This window comes from Crotalus tigris, unplaced genomic scaffold (assembly GCF_016545835.1).
Source record: "Crotalus tigris isolate CLP2741 ecotype Arizona unplaced genomic scaffold, ASM1654583v1 scf7180000024461.2689607, whole genome shotgun sequence".
NCBI lineage: Eukaryota > Metazoa > Chordata > Lepidosauria > Squamata > Viperidae > Crotalus > Crotalus tigris.
Genome location: NW_024100631.1, coordinates 1,287,145 through 1,307,047, shown reverse-complemented (window position 1 = coordinate 1,307,047; position 19,903 = coordinate 1,287,145). Strand labels below are relative to the sequence as shown.

Sequence of the window (19,903 nt, the reverse complement as noted above, 5' to 3'; positions counted from 1 at the left end):
GTGCTGTCACTGGAGATCCAGCCAGGATCAAACTCTTCTGGCCAAACGGAAATCTAATTAGCAAACTCAACTACTGGTTCTCTCCATAAAAAAAAAAAAATAAAAAATAAAAATCTTTCCATGGCTTTGATGGGATTCCAGGCCTCTCCCAAAGCTTAGGAGAAAGACACGGGAGAAGGACGACCCAAAGTTAAGCCTAAAACACCAGATTTAGACTTTAGGCAGGAGAAGACCAATCCTGGATGTCCATCCTCTTTCCTTTCTTCCTTCTACCCCTTTCTTCTTTCTTTTCTTCCTTTCTTCCTCTCCTCTTCCTTCCTTCCTTCCTTCCTTCTCTCCCCTTCCTTCCTTCCTTCCTTCCTTCCTTCCTTCCTTCCTTCCTTCCTTCCTTCCTTCCTTCCTTCCTTCCTTCCTTCCCCTCCTCCCTCCCTAGATGGAAGGAGAAGGCTGTAGAAGGCTATATAAGCTAAACAGGACTGTTAGTTTGCATTTCACTGCTAGCCCGCTAGCCACCAGGTGAAGGAAGGGGGCATCCCTTTCAAAGGCCACAGACCCCTCTGAAATAAACGGCATGCTTGCTCTCTCTTGAGGTTTTTGCATTTCCAGCCTTTAAAATGATTTATTGTGACAGGTTAGCACAGCAGGAAAAAGGAGGGGGAAAGCAGGAAAAAAAAATAAAAGCTTTCGACACTGTTTGCAATTACAAGCTTCTCGTTGGGAGAATGTGGGTTAAGACTGCGTGAGTGTGTTTAAATAACACACACACACATATACACAGTGTGTCATTTAAACGCTTGGTCTCCAGAGGTTGTGGGTGCTCCATCGCTGGGGGGGGGGGCTTTAAGAAGAGAATGGACAGCCAGTTGTCTAGAATGGGTAGAGGGTCTTCTGTTTGAGCGTTGGACGAGAAGACCTCTAAAGTCTTCTTATATTTAGAAAGATCCGATTTATACTTAGAACGATGTATTTTTTTTTTTTTATGAGATGGGAAACATGAAAATAACAGGATGGTTTTCAACAAGGGAAGCCTTTACTCATCTCAGTGGAACGACCGTTGGGAAAATCGTAATGCGTAAAGGTATTTTGAACACCGAAGGGAAAAGAAAATGAAAACAAGAGCTGGGAAACAGAGTATTGGTCTAATAAGGTGACCGTATTTGCAAATAAAATTGAGTTATGAACTGGATAGAAAAGATGTTATAATTTACAAGCAATGTTAGTCGATACAATATTAGAAAAATGTGATGAAGAAGAAATATATATTTAATGTTGTATGTATGTTATATGGACAAAAGTAGCAAGAGAAGAACGTGAACGTCCATGCTCAAGAAGAGATAGATTAGGAATCTGTTCTCTCAACTGGAAACAGTATTCTGTGACTCATAAGATGGATGAAAACCAGCTGGTCAAGTGTCCAGTAATCCCCAGATGTCAAAAAGAGGTAAAAAAAGAGGAGTGGGAACCAAATTAAAAAAAATCATTGTGTAGTTTTTCATCCATCATAAACACAACAACTAATCTTAGGAAATGTTACAGGTGATTTAGCAACAAAATAAAGATTTTCAAAAAGAAAAGAAAAGAAAAGAAAAATTAACCAGAAAACAAATGTCAAGAAAAACAGTCAAGATTCAATCTTAATATATGGGAAGGAAGGAAGGAAGGAAGGAAGGAAGGAAGGAAGGAAGGAAGGAAGGAAGGAAGGAAGGAAGGAAATAACACACTTTATCATACATAAGAATCTCCAAAACAACTGAAGTATCTACACAAAACAACTGCAAATACAGAGAAGGAAGACAGGCCAGATCTGTTATCAAAGTGACTGGGGTGAAACACATGGTTTAAAATCCAAAATATGAAGAAGGCATGAGCCAATATTGAGGCAGACACTTCCCTAATTCACATGAGTATAGGAGGGGGGGGGGAGAGGTTGCAAGATTCTGCTATTATAGCCAATATTTAAAAAAATGTGATTTTCTGATGGAGTTGATTTCTTGGTTTTGGCCTACACAGTGGAGGTGGACAGAAACCATAAGACAAGATATCTTCCGAGTTCCCAGCTCTCAGGAGAGGATCTTCAGAAGGACAAGAAGAAGTTTTAACCCAGAAGCATTTTTTTTCCTCCATCTTGACCTACCTTTCGTTGCTGGAGGGGAAAACAGCTTCTCGGATCCTTCTGATGCCTGAAAAACACAACGGGAGAAAAGAGGCTTCAGTATTTTCTCCAACTGTCCCCATCAAAGAAAAAAAAATCTTCAGACCGAACGCTTTATTTTGCACGTCACATCTGGAGGACGGGCAACGTTATAACATTATACAGGAAACAGGAAGAAAAAGAAAAAAAGAACAGAGCTGGGAAAAGATGGAACTGGCATTCAAAAATCAAGGCTTAGAGAAGACAGGGAATCCTCGACTTACGACTGCAGTTGAGCCCAACATTTCTGCCGTTAAGCAAGACAGTTGTTGAGTGAACTTGGCGACGGATTCAACTTGGCTACAGTTGTTAATCACTTACAAGGGTTAAGTGAATTGACTTCGTCAGAAGATCCCAAAAAGGGGACCATGCGACCCCAGGACTGCCATAAATACGAGCCAGTTGCCAAGCATCTGAATACTGATCCCGTGACCACAAGGATGCTGTAATGGTCATAAGTGTGAAAAATGGTCGGAAATCCCTTTTTTCAGTGCCGTTGTAAGTTTGAACGGCCACCCAACGGACTGTTGTACGTCGAGGACTCCCTGTGCAGATCCTTCTGCTACAATTTTATCTGTCTTCTTAGAAAGTGTGAGCGAGACATCTCTCAAAGCCCCACTCTCGTCGCATTTCATTTTGTGAGGGACCCACAACTGCAGCCGATTAGACCTGCTCCCTGCTAATCAGATTATGATGTGAAAGTCTGTCCTCCTGTTTATACATCCAGGCGGCATTCTGCTTTTTGAAACTCCATCCATGCTCTATTTCCGCCCTAGGAAGGTTGTTAAGAAATCCAATTAACCCAAACCCTGTAAACAGCCTTGTGGTAATCAGGAGTATTTGGTTTTGACCAGAATGTCAACAACATACAGTGGGGGGGGGGAAGAGAGAGAGAGAGAGAAAGAGAGAGAGACAGAGAGAGAGAGACAAAGAGAGAGAGAGAGAGAGAGAGAGAGAGAGAGAAAGAGACAGAGTGACACACAAACACACAGAGAGAGACAGAGAGAGACACAGAGAGAGACAGACAGACAGAGACAGAGAGAGACAAAGAGAAAGAGACAGAGAGAGAGACAGAGAGAGACAAAGAGACAGAGTGACACACACACACACACACACACACACACACACACACACACAGAGAGAGAGACAGAGAGAGAGACAGAGACAGAGAAACAGAGAGAGACAGAGACGGAGAGACAGACAAAGAGACATAGAGTGACACAGAGAGAGAGAGAGAGAGAGAAGAAAAAAAAATAAATCTATCTGCATAAAGGTTTCCTTAAGTCTAATTTACAAAGCTTGTTCCCCACTGCAAAGCAGAAAATCCAAGGGGTAAATAAAGCAGGTAAACAACTTTATTGGGGGGGGGGGCTGAGGAAGGGCTGCCCTGAAGGCAGGACAAGAAGCAACGGAGGGAAACTAATCAAGGAGAGAAGCAACCTAGAACTAAGGAGAAACTTCCTGACAGTGAGAACAATTAACTAGTGGAACAACCTGCCTCCAGAAGTGGTGAATGCTCCAACACTGGAAGTTTTTAAGAAGAGACTGGATGGCCATTTGTCTGAAATGGTATAGGGTTTCCTGCCTGAGCAGGGGATTGGACTAGATGACCTCCAAGGTCCCTTCCAACTTTATTATTATTATTATTATTATTATTATTATTATTATTATTATTATTATTATTATTATTATAGTCCTCAGCTTACAATCAAATTTCTGTTGCTAAGCGAGACAGCAGTTTCTGTTGCTAAGCGAGACAGACTTTTTGCCCCGCTTTACGACCTTTCCTGCCACAGTTGTTAAGTCAATCGCTGCAATTGTGAAGTTAGGAACACGGTCCTTAAGCGAATCTGACTCCCCCCCCCAGTTGACTTTGCTTGTCAGAAAGTCACAAAAGGGGATCAATCACGTGACTCCAAGATGCTGCCACCATCATAAATACGAGTCAGTTGCCAAACCTCTGATCACGTGATGCTGCAACGGTCATAAGTGTGTGAAAAATAGTCCTAAAGTCGCCTTTCCCCCCCCAGTGCTGTTTTTAACTTTCAACGGTCATTAAATGAAATGTCTGCAAATTGAGGACCGCCTCTGGCTGTGTTGCCCTCCTAATGGCCCGTCCTCAGAGGTCAATTGCTCAAAGTTCCTTCTTAGCCGGCTAAATAGCCCGAGTGTGAAAGAGCTGAGCTCCACAATCAATAAAATAAACGTTTAAGGAGCCAACGTATGGCTAAAATAAGCACTTTCCCCTTCCCGACAGCCCCGCTTTTATTCCGGCCTTGCTTGTGTGTCATGATGTGCTTTATGAAGGATTCCGTAGCGGCACCCGAGATTTAGGAAATGGGATAAACAACCCGGAGAAATGTTAACCAGACAGGCGACAGTTCTGGGCTGTGACCCAGGAGATTCGCGGGAATCAAGGGGGGGATTTTCTATTCTGGTTTCTTTAGCCTCTGGAACTGGGTTGGGTTTTTTTTTTTTTGCAAAAGCAAGAGAGAAGACTGTCTATCAGAGCAATTCTTGGGGGGGGGGGGAAGAGATTGTCAGCTGCAAAGACCAGCAGTGTGAAAGTTGGGGAGAGGGGGGAGAGAATGGCTGTTTGACACAAATTCGGAGCCTTGTTTTCCATCTGGGTTATCTCTGCTGCAGCGTTGGACAAAATAACCCCTGAAGTCCTTTTTGGGGGAGGGTGACATCTCTTGGGGATGTGCTGCTGCTTGAGGCTGTAATGCTTAAATCGCCTCTTGCGGAAGGGAGGAGGGCAGGCATTCCTCTCTGCCAAGATTTTGTTTAATGGCAGGACCCTGCTGTGCCACCTAAGGCATCAAACAGGGCGCGTGGCAGGATGCTTTCTCTGTATGCTGTAAAGCGGTAAATTTCAGATTTCTTTCCTTCGATCCTCCCTCCCTCCCTCTCCTTCCTACCTTCCCTTTCTCCCTCCAAACTTCCCTCCCTCCATAACTCCTCCCTCCCTGTCCTCCATCCCTATCTCCTTTCTTCCTTCCCTTCCTACTTTCCTTCCTTCCCTTTCTCCCTACCTCCCTGTCCCTCCCTATCTCCTTCCTTCCCTTCCTACTTTCCTTCCTTCCCTTCCTCCCTCTGTTCCTTTCTATCTCCTTCCTTCCTTCCCTTCCTACTTTCCTTCCTTCCCTTTCTCCCTACCTCCCTGTCCCTCCCTATCTCCTTCCTTCCTTCCCTTCCTACTTTCCTTCCTTCCCTTTCTTCCTACCTCCCTCTGTCCCTCCCTCCTTCCTTCCTTCCCTTTCGCCCTACCTTCCTCTGTCCTCTTTCCTTATCTAATTCCTTCCTTCCCTTTCTTCCTACCTCCCTGTTCCTCCCTCCCTCCTTCCTTCCCTTTTTCCCTACCTTCCTCTGTCCTCTTTCCTTATCTAATTCCTTCCTTCCCTTCCTACTTTCCTTCCTTCCCTTTCTTCCTACCTCCCTGTCTCTCCCTATCTCCTTCCTTCCCTCCCTCCCTCCCTTCCTACTTTCCTTCCTTCCTTCCTCCCTCCCTCCCTCCCTCCCTCCCTCCCTCCCTCTCAAACACAAAAAAATCCAACAATTCTTGATGCACCAAGGAGGAAAAACTGACTGGGGTGGATGAATAGACACACAGGTCTAGGGCAGTCCCATCTAATTGTCCTGGCTGCTTCCCTCTCCTTTCCTAGGACCCTCCTTATTTCCAGGAGACTGTATCATGGAACAGAGAAGCGGGGTGCCATCTTGTCCCCCTCAAGCCGCTGGCTGCCTTGGCTCACCCCACCCTCCTTTTACTTTCACCCTTTCCTATCTGGGGATGCAACCGAGCAAAATCAGCAGAGTATTATTTGGCATCTGTGACAGGGTTCCTTCCCTGGAATTGTGCAATTCCTCCGTTCATCGTTCATCGTGCTAGAATTAAAACAACATCCCACCATCGCAGTCCTTTGATCTTTCAAAAAAGGATTTAGGGGATGAATGAAACCGAAAGGCACCTGAGAGAGAGGGAAGCTTTGTTCGTCAGCAACGGGCTAAACTGTTGAGTCGAAAAGGATTTTCATCCGCGGGAGAATATTAGCCAAGAGGTTAAACCAAAGGCAAATAAAGCTGACCCCCAAAAAATGATCATTATCAGCCCTGCTGAGAAATGTTGAATGTCGGCAATGCGGAGGACGCCTGTCAGATAATCATTCTGCCAGAATAAATATGCTTTTGAGAAAGCAGCGCACGTTTCCATTACAAATATACCCAGATCATGGGCCAAATCTTTTATCCAAACCAAAGCTCTGTCTGTGTGTCTTTGCATCCGACCAAAGCAGGTCAGCTCCACCCTCACACCAGTCATGGCAGGGCGAGTGTTATTCAGACAATTGTGGCCCAATCAAGACGTGGTTTCTTTCTCTCTTTCTTTTTCTTTCTTTCTCTTTCCTTCCTTCCTTCCTTCCTTCCTTCCTTCCTTCCTTCCTTCCTTCCTTCCTTCCTTCCCTCTTTCCTTCCCTTCTTTACCCTTTCCTTTCTTCCTTTTCTCTTTTCTCTTTCCTATCTACTTCTTCCTTTCCTTTCCTTTCCTTATTTCCTTTTTCTATTTCCTTTCTCTAGATCAGCGTGCCTGGCTGAGGAATTCTGGGAGATGAAGTCCACAAGTTATAAAAGGGCCACGTTTGAAGACCCCTGCTCTAAATCCTTTCCTTTCTTCGTTTCCTACCTTCTCTCCTTTCCTTTTCCCTCCCTCCCTTCGCGTCTCTCTCCTTTCTCCCTTCTTCTCTCTTCTTTCTCTCTCTCAGATGGACAACTTCAAACAGAAGTTACATGGGACATCTGTAGGCTGTCATCTCACAACCAGGTCCATTGTGCTTCCACAAAGCGCATAATTTGTGCGAGCCAGCATAACCCACTACTCTTTGCATCATCCCCCCCCCCCACTGCACCACCACCACCATCATCCACCATTAAGCAAACTACTCTGGCTTTTTCTCAACAGCTAAACCACAAAGAAACCAAGAGTGATGTGAATGCATCCACAAATTATTTTCACATCGGCTTTTTTTTTCCAGATTTCACCAAGACCAGCTGTTGGGGATGGGAGCTGTCATGATGGTGAACTTCTGCCTGACTTTTTGAACTTTTGTTTCTTGCCGGATTTCTTCAAAAGCAAAATAGAAGTACCTCCACCGGGCTGTTAGGCCAGTAAGGAAGATAAGTTTTGCAAATTCTGCATCTTTGTTTAGAAAACTCTGCCAAGCGTCCTTCATTGGCTACCCTGTTGCTCTTCTAAAGAAAAAGATATTTTGACTAGCTTTCTTTTTGTTGTTGTTAAGCTGGCTGTTTAGCAGGAAGAGAGCAAAAAAGTTGCAGAAATGTAGCAGAAAGTTTAAAAAAGAGACTAGGTCTTAAAAATAAAGGCAAAACCATCATCATTTAGGATTTAAATGCTACAAATGCTTTCCTGATTTGTAGCCAAAGGATTAAACACAAAGCCACGAAATGAACTGTAGCAAATTTTGCCATCTTTTTTTTTTTTTTCCCCCAAACTCTGGCTTAGGATGAAATGAGTCAGGCTACAGTTTATGCTTATGAATGCAAGCAAGATTATGCAATTCCAGATTGTCCTTGGCTTAACATCTGTTTAATGGCGGTTCAAAGTTTGAACAGCACTTATGACCTGGTACTCACTCTTATGACCCTTGCAGCATCCCCATGCTCCCGTGATCAAACGTTGGGTGCTTGGCAACTGGCAAACCATGGTTGCAGCATCCCAGGGTCCTGGGACAAGCAAAGTCTGTGGGGGAAGCCAGATTCACTTCAGGGGCCACACGATTCACTTAATTATTTGATAAGCCATAGCAAAAAGGACATAAAATGGGGCCCAACCCACTGAACAACTGCCTTGCTCATCAATGGAAATTTTGGCCCCCATTGTCGTCGTAAATCGAGGATTACCTGTAGGAAAATTCTGGTTTTCCCCCCTCTGTTTTCTTTCGTTAAGTACCTGGGGGGAAAGTACAGGTAGCCCTGGACGTGGGACCACAGCTAAGCCCCAAATTTTTGTTGCTAAGTGAAATATTTGTTAAGTGAGTTTTTGCCCCATTTTACGACCTTTCTCTGGCCACAGTTAAGTGAATCCCTGTGATTGTTAAGTTAGTAACATGGATGTTAAGGGAAGCTGGTTTTGCCTGTCAAGAGGTAGCAAAAGTGGATCGCCTGACGCCGGGGACCCTGCAACCGTCATAAGTACCGGTCATTTGCCAAGCCTCTACATTTTGATCACGTGGCCCAGGGGATGCTGCAATGGCCATAAGTGTGAAAAACAGTCATAGGTCACTTTTTTTAGTGCTGTTGTTAACTTTGAACAATCACCAAATGACCTGCACTTTCCCAGCTCAGCCCTTATTATTTATTTTTTAGTAGATGTTTAACTTTCAGGGCAGATACCGAAAGCGCAAAAGCCTCCCACTTTACTAGGACTATGAAGGAGGGGAGGAGGGCTATTAAAATATGTACTTCCCTGCCTCTGGTATACCTGTAGCAGAACATCCTAGTTGCATGCTGGTTACTTTCATCAGTCTACGTTTCCCGGCTGAAATCCAGCACGGCTCAAATTAATTGCTCAAGGTTTTTCTCAGCAACCAGAACTGACAACCATTTATCCATAAAAGGACTCTACAGCGTTTCGTTCAGTCTAAAAGCATTTTAAAGAAAAATGGATGGGTGGATGGATGGACTGACAGATAGACAGGCGGGATGGATACAGTACATGAATGGCTGACTGAATGAATAGGTAGGTAGGTAGGTAGGTAGGTAGGTAGGTAGGTAGATAGATAGATAGATAGATAGATAGATAGATAGATAGATAGATAGATAGATAGATAGATAGATACTTTAGATAGACAGACATGGATAGATGGATTAGAGGGATGGATGGATGGATGGATGATAGATAGATAGATAGACAGATAGATAGATACATACATACATAGATAGACAGACACTTTAGATAGACAGACATGATAGAGGAAGGATGGATGGATGGATGGATGGATGGATGATAGATAGATAGATAGATAGATAGATAGATAGATAGATAGATAGATAGCCAGGCAGGCAGGCAGGCAGGCAGGCAGGCAGGCAGGCAGGCAGACACTTTAGATAGAGACACATGATAATGGATGAATGGATGGATTAGAGATAGATGAATGGATGATGGAGAGAAAGATAGATAGATAGATAGATAGATAGATAGATAGATAGATAGATAGATAGATAGATAGACAGACAGACAGATAGATAGACCCAATTCCAGCAACCATTCATATGTTTATAAAAGACAACAGCCAAATGCTTTGGCACACAACGATATATGGAAGACTCTCACCTTTCCATTCATTTCCCCCGTTCTCCCCCACCACCACCAAAAAAAATCTTCTCTTTCTCTTGATGCAATACCTCCTTACCCAACGGATGTAGCCATCCATTCACACTTCGTGTCTCTGTTTCTGTGAAGCTAAGGAAGACAAATCAACCACTGGGGAAGGCAACCTTGGATTTGGCCTGTCGGAACAAAGTCCTCCTTATGATGTTTGCCAGGAACCTGCGTTTTTATCATCGCAAATGGCCTGCCAGACAAGACTTGGCAAAAGGTGGAGAGGCAGTGGGACGGGGGGGGGAGGAAGAACGGAAGGGAGCCAACAGGGAGCTTCCAAGTGAGCAATTTCTCCCGCAATGGATGGATCAGGGACCTTGCAGGGTAACTGTCGCTTTTATTTCATGTTTTTCTCCCCGTCTGACAGACAAGCCCCCCCCCAACTTCTCTCCCCCCACTAAACCAACAAGGCAGCAAGGGGTGTGCCCTGGAATGTGAGGGGCCTGCAAGCATAGTCAGCTGAGGAATTCTGGGAGTTGAAGTCCACAAGTTTGGAGATCTCTGGTCTAGTGGTTAAGGCACCGGACTAGAAAGCGGGAGACCAGGAGTCCAAGCCCCACCTTAGCCATGAAGAACTGAAAGTTGAGTCTTGGCATCTATCTATCTATCTATCTATCTATCTATCTATCTATCTATCTATCTATCTATCTATCTATCTACTTACCTACCTACCTACCTACCTATCTGTATCTAATATATCCATCTATCCATCTTCTATCATCTGTCTATCTACAGTATATATCTCTCTCTCTCTCTATCTAATCTATATCTAATCTATCTATCCATCCATACATACTATCTGTCTGTCCATCCAGCTATCCATCCTATTCATTCATTCATTCATTTTCATTCATTCATTCATTCATTCTGTCTATCTATCTATCTATCTATCTATCTATCTATCTATCTATCTTTCTATCTCTCTCTCTCTAATCTATCTATCCATCCATCCTCTATCATGTCTGTCTGTCTATCTCTATACCTGTCTAGCTAGCTATATCTAACAATCTATCCATCCATACTCTATCATGTCTATCTGTGTCTGTCTGTCTGTCTGTCTGTCTGTCTGTCTGTCTGTCTGTCTATCTATCTATCTATATCTATCTATCTATCTATCTTCCATTTCCTTGCAGTCTGTTGCTTTCTACTCCATTACTCCCATGCAATTTTGGCAGCCTCCGAGGCTTATCTAGGCCATCTCCCAGGGTGGACATGTGAGCAGCTGTTGCAACTTATCACAGGCTGCCTGTCCACTGAGTTTACAAATTAACACCCTATCGAGGCTGCCCGAGGACTGATTAATGGCAAAAAGGCGGTGGGAGAGGGGACTTTTTATGGCTGCTAGCGGAGGAAGAAATCTCTCTGGGGGGTTGGGGATGGTTTACAAATGAAAGGCATGGCGGGAGAAACGGCCAAGTCAAAGAAAGCCTAGCAACGATAAGGAGGAGGAAGGAGAGACAGAAAGGAAAGTGGGCTAAAGGACAAGGCAAGAAGGTTGTTGACAGCTAAAACAAATGATAATTAACAATCTGGACCTCATGATTCTAGTTTTCTCTTCCACCCCGGCCCTCTGGCCTCTGGGATGATAAATATTTAGCACACTGAAGAGAAGAACAAAACAATTCTATTTTAGCAAGCCCACTTGTTCCTTTCCCAACGAAGGATGCATACTAATGCTGAGAAGCTTGCAAAAAGAGGACAACTCGATTGAACCACGATTGTCTCTGAATAGTCTTTCTGTCTTTTAAGGGTGCTTTTGCCCCCACGCTCCTTTGTGAGCAGATGAAGGTTGTATCCTTGCTATAACAAAATAACAAGAGTTGGAAGGGGACCTTGGATGTCTTCACTTCCAACCCCCCCCCTACTGGAACAGGAGACCTTACACCATTTCAGACAGAGGGTTGTCCAATCTCTTCTTAAACCCCCCCAAGTCTTCTCAAGTCGTTCCACTGATTGTTTTTTAATGTTCTTGTGAAGAACACTATTTTCAACCTACTCTCTTGATGATCTCCCCAAGTTCATAGTCCTTAACTTGGCGTATGCTGGCCAAGAGAACTGGAATCATCCTCTAACACATTTAAAGAGCTTCGGAGTTGGAGAAAGTTGCTATAGGGATAGAATAGTGGTTGAAGCGTTGGCCTACATCCAGGAAGACTACGGATCAAGTCAACCAACAGCTACCGAAGCTACTGGTTGAGTCTATATCAATGTGGTTGGCTGGTGATGGATGAGGACCAATCCCATGAAATTCCTCTTGGCCTCCAAGAGGAAAGATGTGATATAAATCTGGCAGACATTTAGAATTCTCTTTTCTATTTTTCTAAGTGTGAGGTCCTTGCTACCTACTTGTAATACTGGTGATGTGACCTAGCTGGGTCATGAAATGCCTGCAAGGAAACAATCAAGTTCAGAGAACAACAAGGACCCCATAATCCTCCTCCTCTTCCTCCTCTCCACAAATCCCATTCTCTTCTAGCACTGATGATGTGACCTAGCTGGGTCATGAAATGTCTGCAAGGAAGCAACCAAGTTCAGAGAACAGCAAGGACCCCATAATCCTCCTCTTCTTCCTCCTCTCCACAAATCTCATTCTCTTCTGCCACTGATGATGTGACCTAGTTAGGTTATGAAATGCCTGCAAGGAAACAAGCAAGTTCAGAGAGCACCAAGTACCCCACAGTTCAACCTGAGCCACAAATATTATCTTCCATTGATATTCCTCTAAGTCTCTCCTCATTGCATTCAGAACTCTGCTACCAAAATCACAGGAAAAAAAATGTACAAAGGCCATTAATTCCCAATTTTTTTTTTTAAAGTCAGACTTCTCCAGATCCCTAACTTCTTTTCTTGTTTCTGAGAATATTGAAATGTTAGCATAGTGGATTTTGCATCTGACCAAGGTTTCTTTGAAGCAGGATTCCTGGAACAAGTCAGAAGGGACTGAGACGTCATACGAAGTCACAAGTATATTAAAAGTTTGCTTGAAGATTACCCCACCCCTCCCTCTACCAGCCAAATCATGGAAGACCTTATCCAATTAATTTTCCAAAATTAGCCTGCTATCTCTGAGAGTCTCCATCTCACATGGCCTCTAAATCACCCGGTGAAAGATCCATGTCAAAGCTCCTCTAAGCTTTGGATTAAATCTCTGACAACCATAGTTGATCTTTCAGCTAGTTCTAATCAAGGAACCGGACTATGTTCTGAAGCTAAGATGGCCTGGCTGATATTCCACTTTTCCCTGTGGATAGAGGACTCTCCCAAACACTTCTGAAGCAACATGTATGGAACCTACAGGGCAACATTTGACAAACCAACTCAGTCTTTGATGCATCATGCAAACTCTTAAGCCCAGAGAACAAGATGGGGTAAGCAGGAATGTATCTCCAGCACTGATCTAAGCACAATATATATATAAATTGGAAGTGTCTTGGCGACCTTTCGACGAAGTCCCATTCGTCATCTTCAGGCTGGTGTTTTCAGCTTCGTGCTTCGAGGAGCTAAGACCACACATTGCTCCTCGAAGCACGAAGCCTTTTATGTATGGGAGGAGGGCTTTGCCATTTTCTTGTTCTCTGTATCTTGCCTGGTGGACTTGTCATAAACCTGATGACATGGAATGAGAAAAAGGGACTTGCCCAAAATCAGCCAGTTGTCTTTCATGCCTAAGGTGGGACTAAAATTCTCAGTCTCCTGCTGATTGGCCCAAAGTCACCTAGCCGGCTTTCATAGCTAAGACGGGACTAGAACTCACCATCTCCTGGTGATTGGCCCAAAGTCACCCAGCCATCTATCATAGCTAAGATAAGACTAGAACTCACCATCTCCTGGTGACTGGCCCAAAGTCACCCAGCCGTCTATCATAGCCAAGATGGGACTAGAACTCCCAGTCTCCTGGTGATTGGCCCAAAGTCACCGAGCCAGCTTTCATGGTTAAGGTGCAACTAGAACTCCCAGTCTCCTGGTTTCTAGGCTGGTGCCTTAACCACTTGACTAAACTGTCTCTCAAGTCTGCCTCTACCTATGAGAGGGGAGGAGCCTCAGCTACTAAGAAGGGACTGTCACCGGAGAGATTTTACTTTGCTAATCACTGCAAATGCTTTTGTACGAAGCGGGCTATCACTCCATGAAAGTTCATCCTAGAACATCTGTCATTAAGCCTGTAAGATGGTCACAGCCTCTTCCTCCTTTTTGCCAGCGTAGCCCAGCTGTTTTCCTCACCCACCTCCAAGAAAGGCAGGGAAATAAGATGGAGGAGACACGAAAGGAGGAAGTGGGCAACCATCGCGGCAACCATCGCTGCCAACGGCCAGGAGGCGGAACCTAATAATTCGTTCAAGAAAATCCTCAGCAGCACCTCTGCCATCAAGCCTGGAAGCTAAACACGGTACCTCTGGATCTTGGCGTCCTTGAACTTTTAGAAAAGCATGTTTGGTCTAGTCCATGTTTGGTCTAGTCGCCCTCCAAACAGCCCCTGCAATCTGTCAACCCATTATGAAGAACATTTTCCTGACAAAAAAAATGTGTGGAAGATTTATTTACTTTCAGATGGTGATAAGGCAAATGAATCAGACTTATGGCTGTAGTCCCACAGTTTCCCAAGCTGCTTCTCTCTCTCTCTCTCATATGTTTCTCTTTCTCTCTCTCTGCCTCTCTCATCTTTCTCTGTTTCTCTCCTTCTCTTTCTCTCTCTCTCTCTTTCTCTCTCTGTTTCTTTCTCTCTCTTTCTCTTTCTCCCTCTCCCTCTCTCTCTCTCTCTCTTTCTTCTTTCTCTCTTTCTCTCTCATATGTTTCTCCCTCTCTCTCTTCATTTCTAATTCCTGCCCTTTCCTCTTCTCCTCCTCTTCTCCCCCCCTCCGCCTCCTCCTCCTGCTACAAAATGCCACCAATTTATTTTAGCCCGGGGGCTCATTTCAAATTTTACCGCAAACGCACGAAGAAATGCATTTCTCAAGCTGTTACCACTTAGCTATACAGATACCGGGCGACTCGGGGGATGTGATATTGTTTACACAGTCTCCTCTGCGGAATAAGCACTGATGCCAAATAATATATATATATATATATATATATATATATATATATATATATATATATATATATATATATATATATATATATATAAAATCAGTGCTTATGTATATGTGTGTGTATGTATATGTGTGTATGTGTGTGTGTGTGTGTGTGTGTGTGTGTGTGTGTGTGTATATATATATATATATATATATATATATATATATATATATATATATATATTTATATTAAAAAAATCTCTGCCTGTGCTCTGGAAGGAGACATTTAGTCTCCGCTTTGTGAGATTTCCCTCGATTTTGCGGCTGCCTCCACGGCCATAAAAAAACGATGCTAAATCAAAAGAACACAATGAAAATTGCAATCATCATTGTCCAACCTGGCTGAGAAGAGCAGCAGAAGGTAAGGGGGAGAGGGGTTGGAACTGATTTAAGGCCAGGTGTGAAGTAGCCCAAAGGTCTCCGGCGTGGCCCATGGTGGGACAGAATAACATCGGGGTTCATGCCAAGCGATTCTAACTGTGAATTGCTTTTTTCCTTGAATCCGAATCAGAGCTGAAAGGGGCCTTGGAGGTCTTCTAGTCCAACCCCCTGCTCCAGCAAGAGTCCCTATATCATTTCAGACAAGTGGCCGTCCAGTCTCTTCTTAAAAACCTCCAGTTTTTAAGCACCCACAACGTCTGAAGGCAAAGCTGTTCCACTGGTTAATTGTCCTCACTGTTAGGAAGTTTCTCCTTAGTTCCAGGTTGCTTCTCCCTTTGGTTAGTTTCCATCCCTTGCTTCTTGTCCTGCCTTCTGGTGCTTTAAAGACTTAAGTTGACCCCTCTTCTTTGTTGCAGCCCCTCAAATACTGGAATACTGCTGTCATGTCCCCCCTAGTCCTTTTCTGCAGACTGGTCATTCCCAAATCCTGCAACCGTTCTTCGTAAGTTTTTGTCTCCAGGCGCTTAATCATCTTAGTTGCTCTTCTTTGGACTTTTTCCAAAGTCTCAACATCTTTTCTGTAATGTGGTGACCAAAACTGGATGCAGTATTCCAGATGTGGCCATCCATCTCTTCGGGGATAATCTTTGCATTTCCAAGGCAAGGGGTTAAGGATTCTGCTTTTGAAAGCCTTAAACAGAAAAAGACTGGACAACATTTTGTCCGAAATGGTCTAGGGCCTCCTACTTGAGCAGGGGGTTGGACTAGAAGACTTCCAAGGTCCCTTCCAACTGTTATTCTGTTCTGTCCTGGTTGAGATCTCTGACTAGAAGAATGGATAGCCACTCTTAAGAGAAGCTCTCTTAGGAGATAAGGGAAGGAGACAACTGGATGGCCTGGATGTTGGAATAACAATGAAAAATGGAAAGGTGGGACATACTTGTTGATGGGACAGTCAATCACCTTTATTTATTTATCATTCATCAAATTGGGGTGCTGACTAACTCCTGACTCTAGGTGGCTCAAAGCCAGGACAAGAGAAATACAGAAATGACATAATAATAATAATAATAATAATAATAATAATAATAACAACAACAACAACAACAACAACAACAACAACAACAATAGAAAAATCACAAAATACAAAGACCTGCAAGTAGTAGAACAACTGTAGCAAAAAGAAAGCAAGGATAGTACCAATAGTAATAGGTGCCTTGGGTACAATCCCAAAACATCTGGAGCACTATTTGAACACCATCTGCCTTGACAAAAATCACCATCGGTCACTTGCAAAAAGTAGCTTTACTTGGAACAGTTTACATCTTGCAACAATACTTTGAACACCACTAAAACAACAACATTTGCTTATTCCCACTTCCTTGGGAAGGACTCAATAGGTGATAAAAAAAGGCCAAACAGTCTAAACATCTGTCTGACTGTGTGACAAACCATAGTACTAATAGTAACAGGCGCCTTGGGCCCAATCCAAAACAACTGGAGCACCACTTGAACACCGTTGGCATTGAAAAATTCATAATCAGTCAATTGCGAAGGCGGCGTAACTCAAAACAGCTGATGATAACTCTAACACTGTCATACAAATGATGTATCTAAATACTTCGTTCCTGGTAATATTCATCAGGAAAAGCAGCATTGTCTTCTCAGATCCTGTGGAAAGATTGCTCTAGTTGCTTCAAATGCAGCCCAGAAATGTCAAAAGGTTGGGTGGGGTGGGGTTCAAAGATCTATTACAAGTAATAGAACTCTAAACAAGATTGGCTCAGTTACTTATGCCATGGACAATCTCATCTGGATTCACACATTATCTTAACCCCGATTCTTTGTTGAATAAATGTCAGGTCCCAAGAACCGAGAATGACACACGAAGTTACTTCAGTTTCTATTATTGTTCCTAACCTATAGACAGAATCTTGCCGGACTAAACAACTATTTGTGCAACTACAGATATATACTGGGAATCGCTAGGGAGGAGCTGTTTTAACCTTCTTCCTGCTTACTAGACATTCTAAGCTCCACTGCTTCTTTGCCCTCCAAAAAGCAGCCCCTCCCTCTCAGGAATCCAAACTACATTCTACCTCAATAAACGACAGTTGCAAGGCTCATACAAATCATAAGTATAATGGCTGCATTCCTACAATCGGCTAAACTAAAGCCAAACCAAGCAGCTGATGCCTTAATATAGAGCTCCCCAACCTTTCCAGCCTGGTGGCCTGGGAGGAACAGAAAAATGTGTGCGTGCATGACCTGCGCACGCAAATAGGCCACGCACACCCATGGGAGTGGTGCTGGCACCCACGTGCATGTGCAAATGGGCCACTGGCGCCTGCACACATGCACAAACGGGCCACTGGCACCCGCGTGACCCTGGTGGTGGTGCTACCGAGCGGCCATGCAGTGGTACTACTGCGAGGGGGGGGAGTGTCCTCAGCTATTCCCGTGGCCTGGTGGCCAACACGCCATGGGCCGGTACCGGGCCTGCTGACCATAGGTTGGGGACCCCTGCCTTAGTATTCTGACCAATTTCTGCATCCCTTATCTATTTTTTGTTTTTATCTCTTCTGTGTCTTCACTTCCAGATCAGGAATGTGTCATGACACTGACAATGTGCTAACCCCACACCACTTTTGTCAGACACGCATGCTTAAGACTTCCAGAAAGACTGAAAGGAAAGGAAGGAGGAAAGACAACCCTAGCAATTATGACCCAATTCTCAAGATACCTCTACGTTGGTAGCATCTATTTTTGTTCACTCCGGCTCGTTCGGTGTGAGCAACTCTGTTCTGGCCCATATAGCTCTATGGCCCATATAGCTCTATGGCCCAGCTCTACATTGGAGTGTCTGGCAGTTATTGGGTTAAATGCCAGGTATGTGGATGGGTCAGTGGGAGGAGTTCCAAAGGTCTTTGGGAGACTTCCTGGACACAAGCTACATGGGAATCTCTTTGTCTGTAAGAAGCATGGGCCATGGAAGGTCTCCCTATAAGATGGTATAAAGAGCTTTATCTTTTTACCTAAAGGAAAGATCTAAAAGATGAACAAACATGTATTCCCAGCAGCACCAATCTCAACGTGAACGCAAGTAATCTTTCTCATTAAAATATATTTGTTTGTTATAAGATCGTTTCTTTTGAGTTAACTATCTGACTGGATTTGAAATATAACACTTTTGAATTTGGGTCAGTATAAACTCCCTACAGGCTCTATCACCAACATACGGCCTTTATAGCTGGAGTATTTCCCGTGCATTCTTGCTATTTTTCTTTTCTTTCTTCTTTTTTGGGCCTTGAATATGATTTCACTAAGCGAGGGAGATCTGGAGCAATCTGGTAGCTATTTTCCACAGATGCTTAAGCAAGCATGCCACACCATTAACCCTTTTGACCCACAGGCCTGATGAATGAAGGGAGAAAAAAATGGGCTTTTCTTCCAATAAAATTGAAGTGGTGATCAGTGGCTGGGTATCCTGATTACTTCCAGACTCAACTTTCGCAGTTGACAAAATGGAGCTTCAAACAACCAGGTGACGAACAATAAACTGGCCACCAAAATTAGGAGGATAGATTACCCATCTAAGTTTTGTGGTAAACCTCTCTTGGGTGCAGAGTTAACAAGGGACAAGACAAGTCTAGAAAACAAGGAATAACTGTTTTTTTGAGCACAGAGAAGCTGGCTCCCCCCCCCCCAATCTAATGACCTCCATCGTTCATGGCTCTCCAAGGAATCACAATCGTCATTTAGCCAAAGTCAAAACGGATCGCTGTGCTTGCAAAGCTAACAGCGGAGATACCTTGATAAATCTCGCCTCACACAGTCAAGCCATCTGTTCTTCAAACGGGGGGGGGGGCATGAGTGCAGAAAATATGCATTTTCCTGCCTCTCTTCATTTTTCTTCCTAAGCCTGTAGCTGGCTTGATCGGTTATCATCACAGCTTCTCTCTGTTTTTTCATTGATGGTCTCTTAAACACGCCGGGGCTTCTGGAAGCCATTTCTGTCTCAGCATCTTCAAAACAGCTGAAGTAGGGGCAGAAATGACGGTGGATCCGCTGAGCCAGCATCCATTTTTCTGACTCTGTTCAAGGCCTAACTTCAGGCGCCTAATGGCTCACCATCTGGGAGAGAGGTTGGTGCGTTCCCACGTTAGGATGGTCCTACAAGGGTCTAGATCAGGGGTCGGCCACCTTGGCTCTTTGATGACTCGTGGACTTCAACTCCCAGAATTCCTGAGCCAGCATGGCTCAGCTTGGAATCCTCTCCCCTCAGTCCTGTTCTAAGTGGTGAGCCTCCTAGACCAGGGTAGGCAACCTTGGCTCTTTGATGACTCGTGGACTTCAACTCCCAGAATTCCTCAGCCAGCCACGCTGAGGGGAAAGGGAGAGGTTTCCAAGCTGAGCCATGCTGGCTCAGGAATTCTGGGAGTTGAAGTCCACGAGTCATCAAAGAGCCAAGGTGGCCTACCCCTGGATCTAGATGAACTAGACCCAGCCCTGTTCTCCTGGCCAATGTCCCTTTGGTCTTGTCTGGATAGAATCTTTGCAACAGGTCTTGGAGGTCAGTGATGGAGTCCTCCCAAACAGGGCTGCCGAACTGTAATTTTAACACGATTGGACAAAATTTAACCGAGTTAATATAATTTTTAAGTCCATTTTATTCAGTAAACTTTAGAGAATTTGGGGGGAGGAGAAGGAGGAGGAAGAAAAGGAGATATTTTTATAATAAAGGAGGAGGAGGAGAAGGAAGAAGAGAAGAAGGCAAAGGAGGAGGAGGAGGAAGAAAAGGAGGAGAAGAGCAGCTTTATAAAGCTCTGTCAATCTATGCTATCTGTTTTAAACAATCCTACT

At 44.0% G+C, this 19,903-nt stretch overlaps 1 protein-coding gene across 8 annotated transcripts in view; it reads right to left on the bottom strand.

Annotated features, from left to right (window-relative positions):
• FBRSL1 (fibrosin like 1) overlaps window positions 1–19,903 on the bottom strand; it is a 456,102-nt gene that overhangs the window by 51,846 nt on the left and 384,353 nt on the right. For all 8 annotated transcript variants that reach the window (XM_039332294.1, XM_039332296.1, XM_039332300.1 and 5 more), the window contains one exon: window positions 2,135–2,180. In XM_039332294.1, coding sequence (XP_039188228.1) covers window positions 2,135–2,180 — 46 coding nt within the window. The remainder of the gene's footprint in view (window positions 1–2,134; window positions 2,181–19,903) is intronic.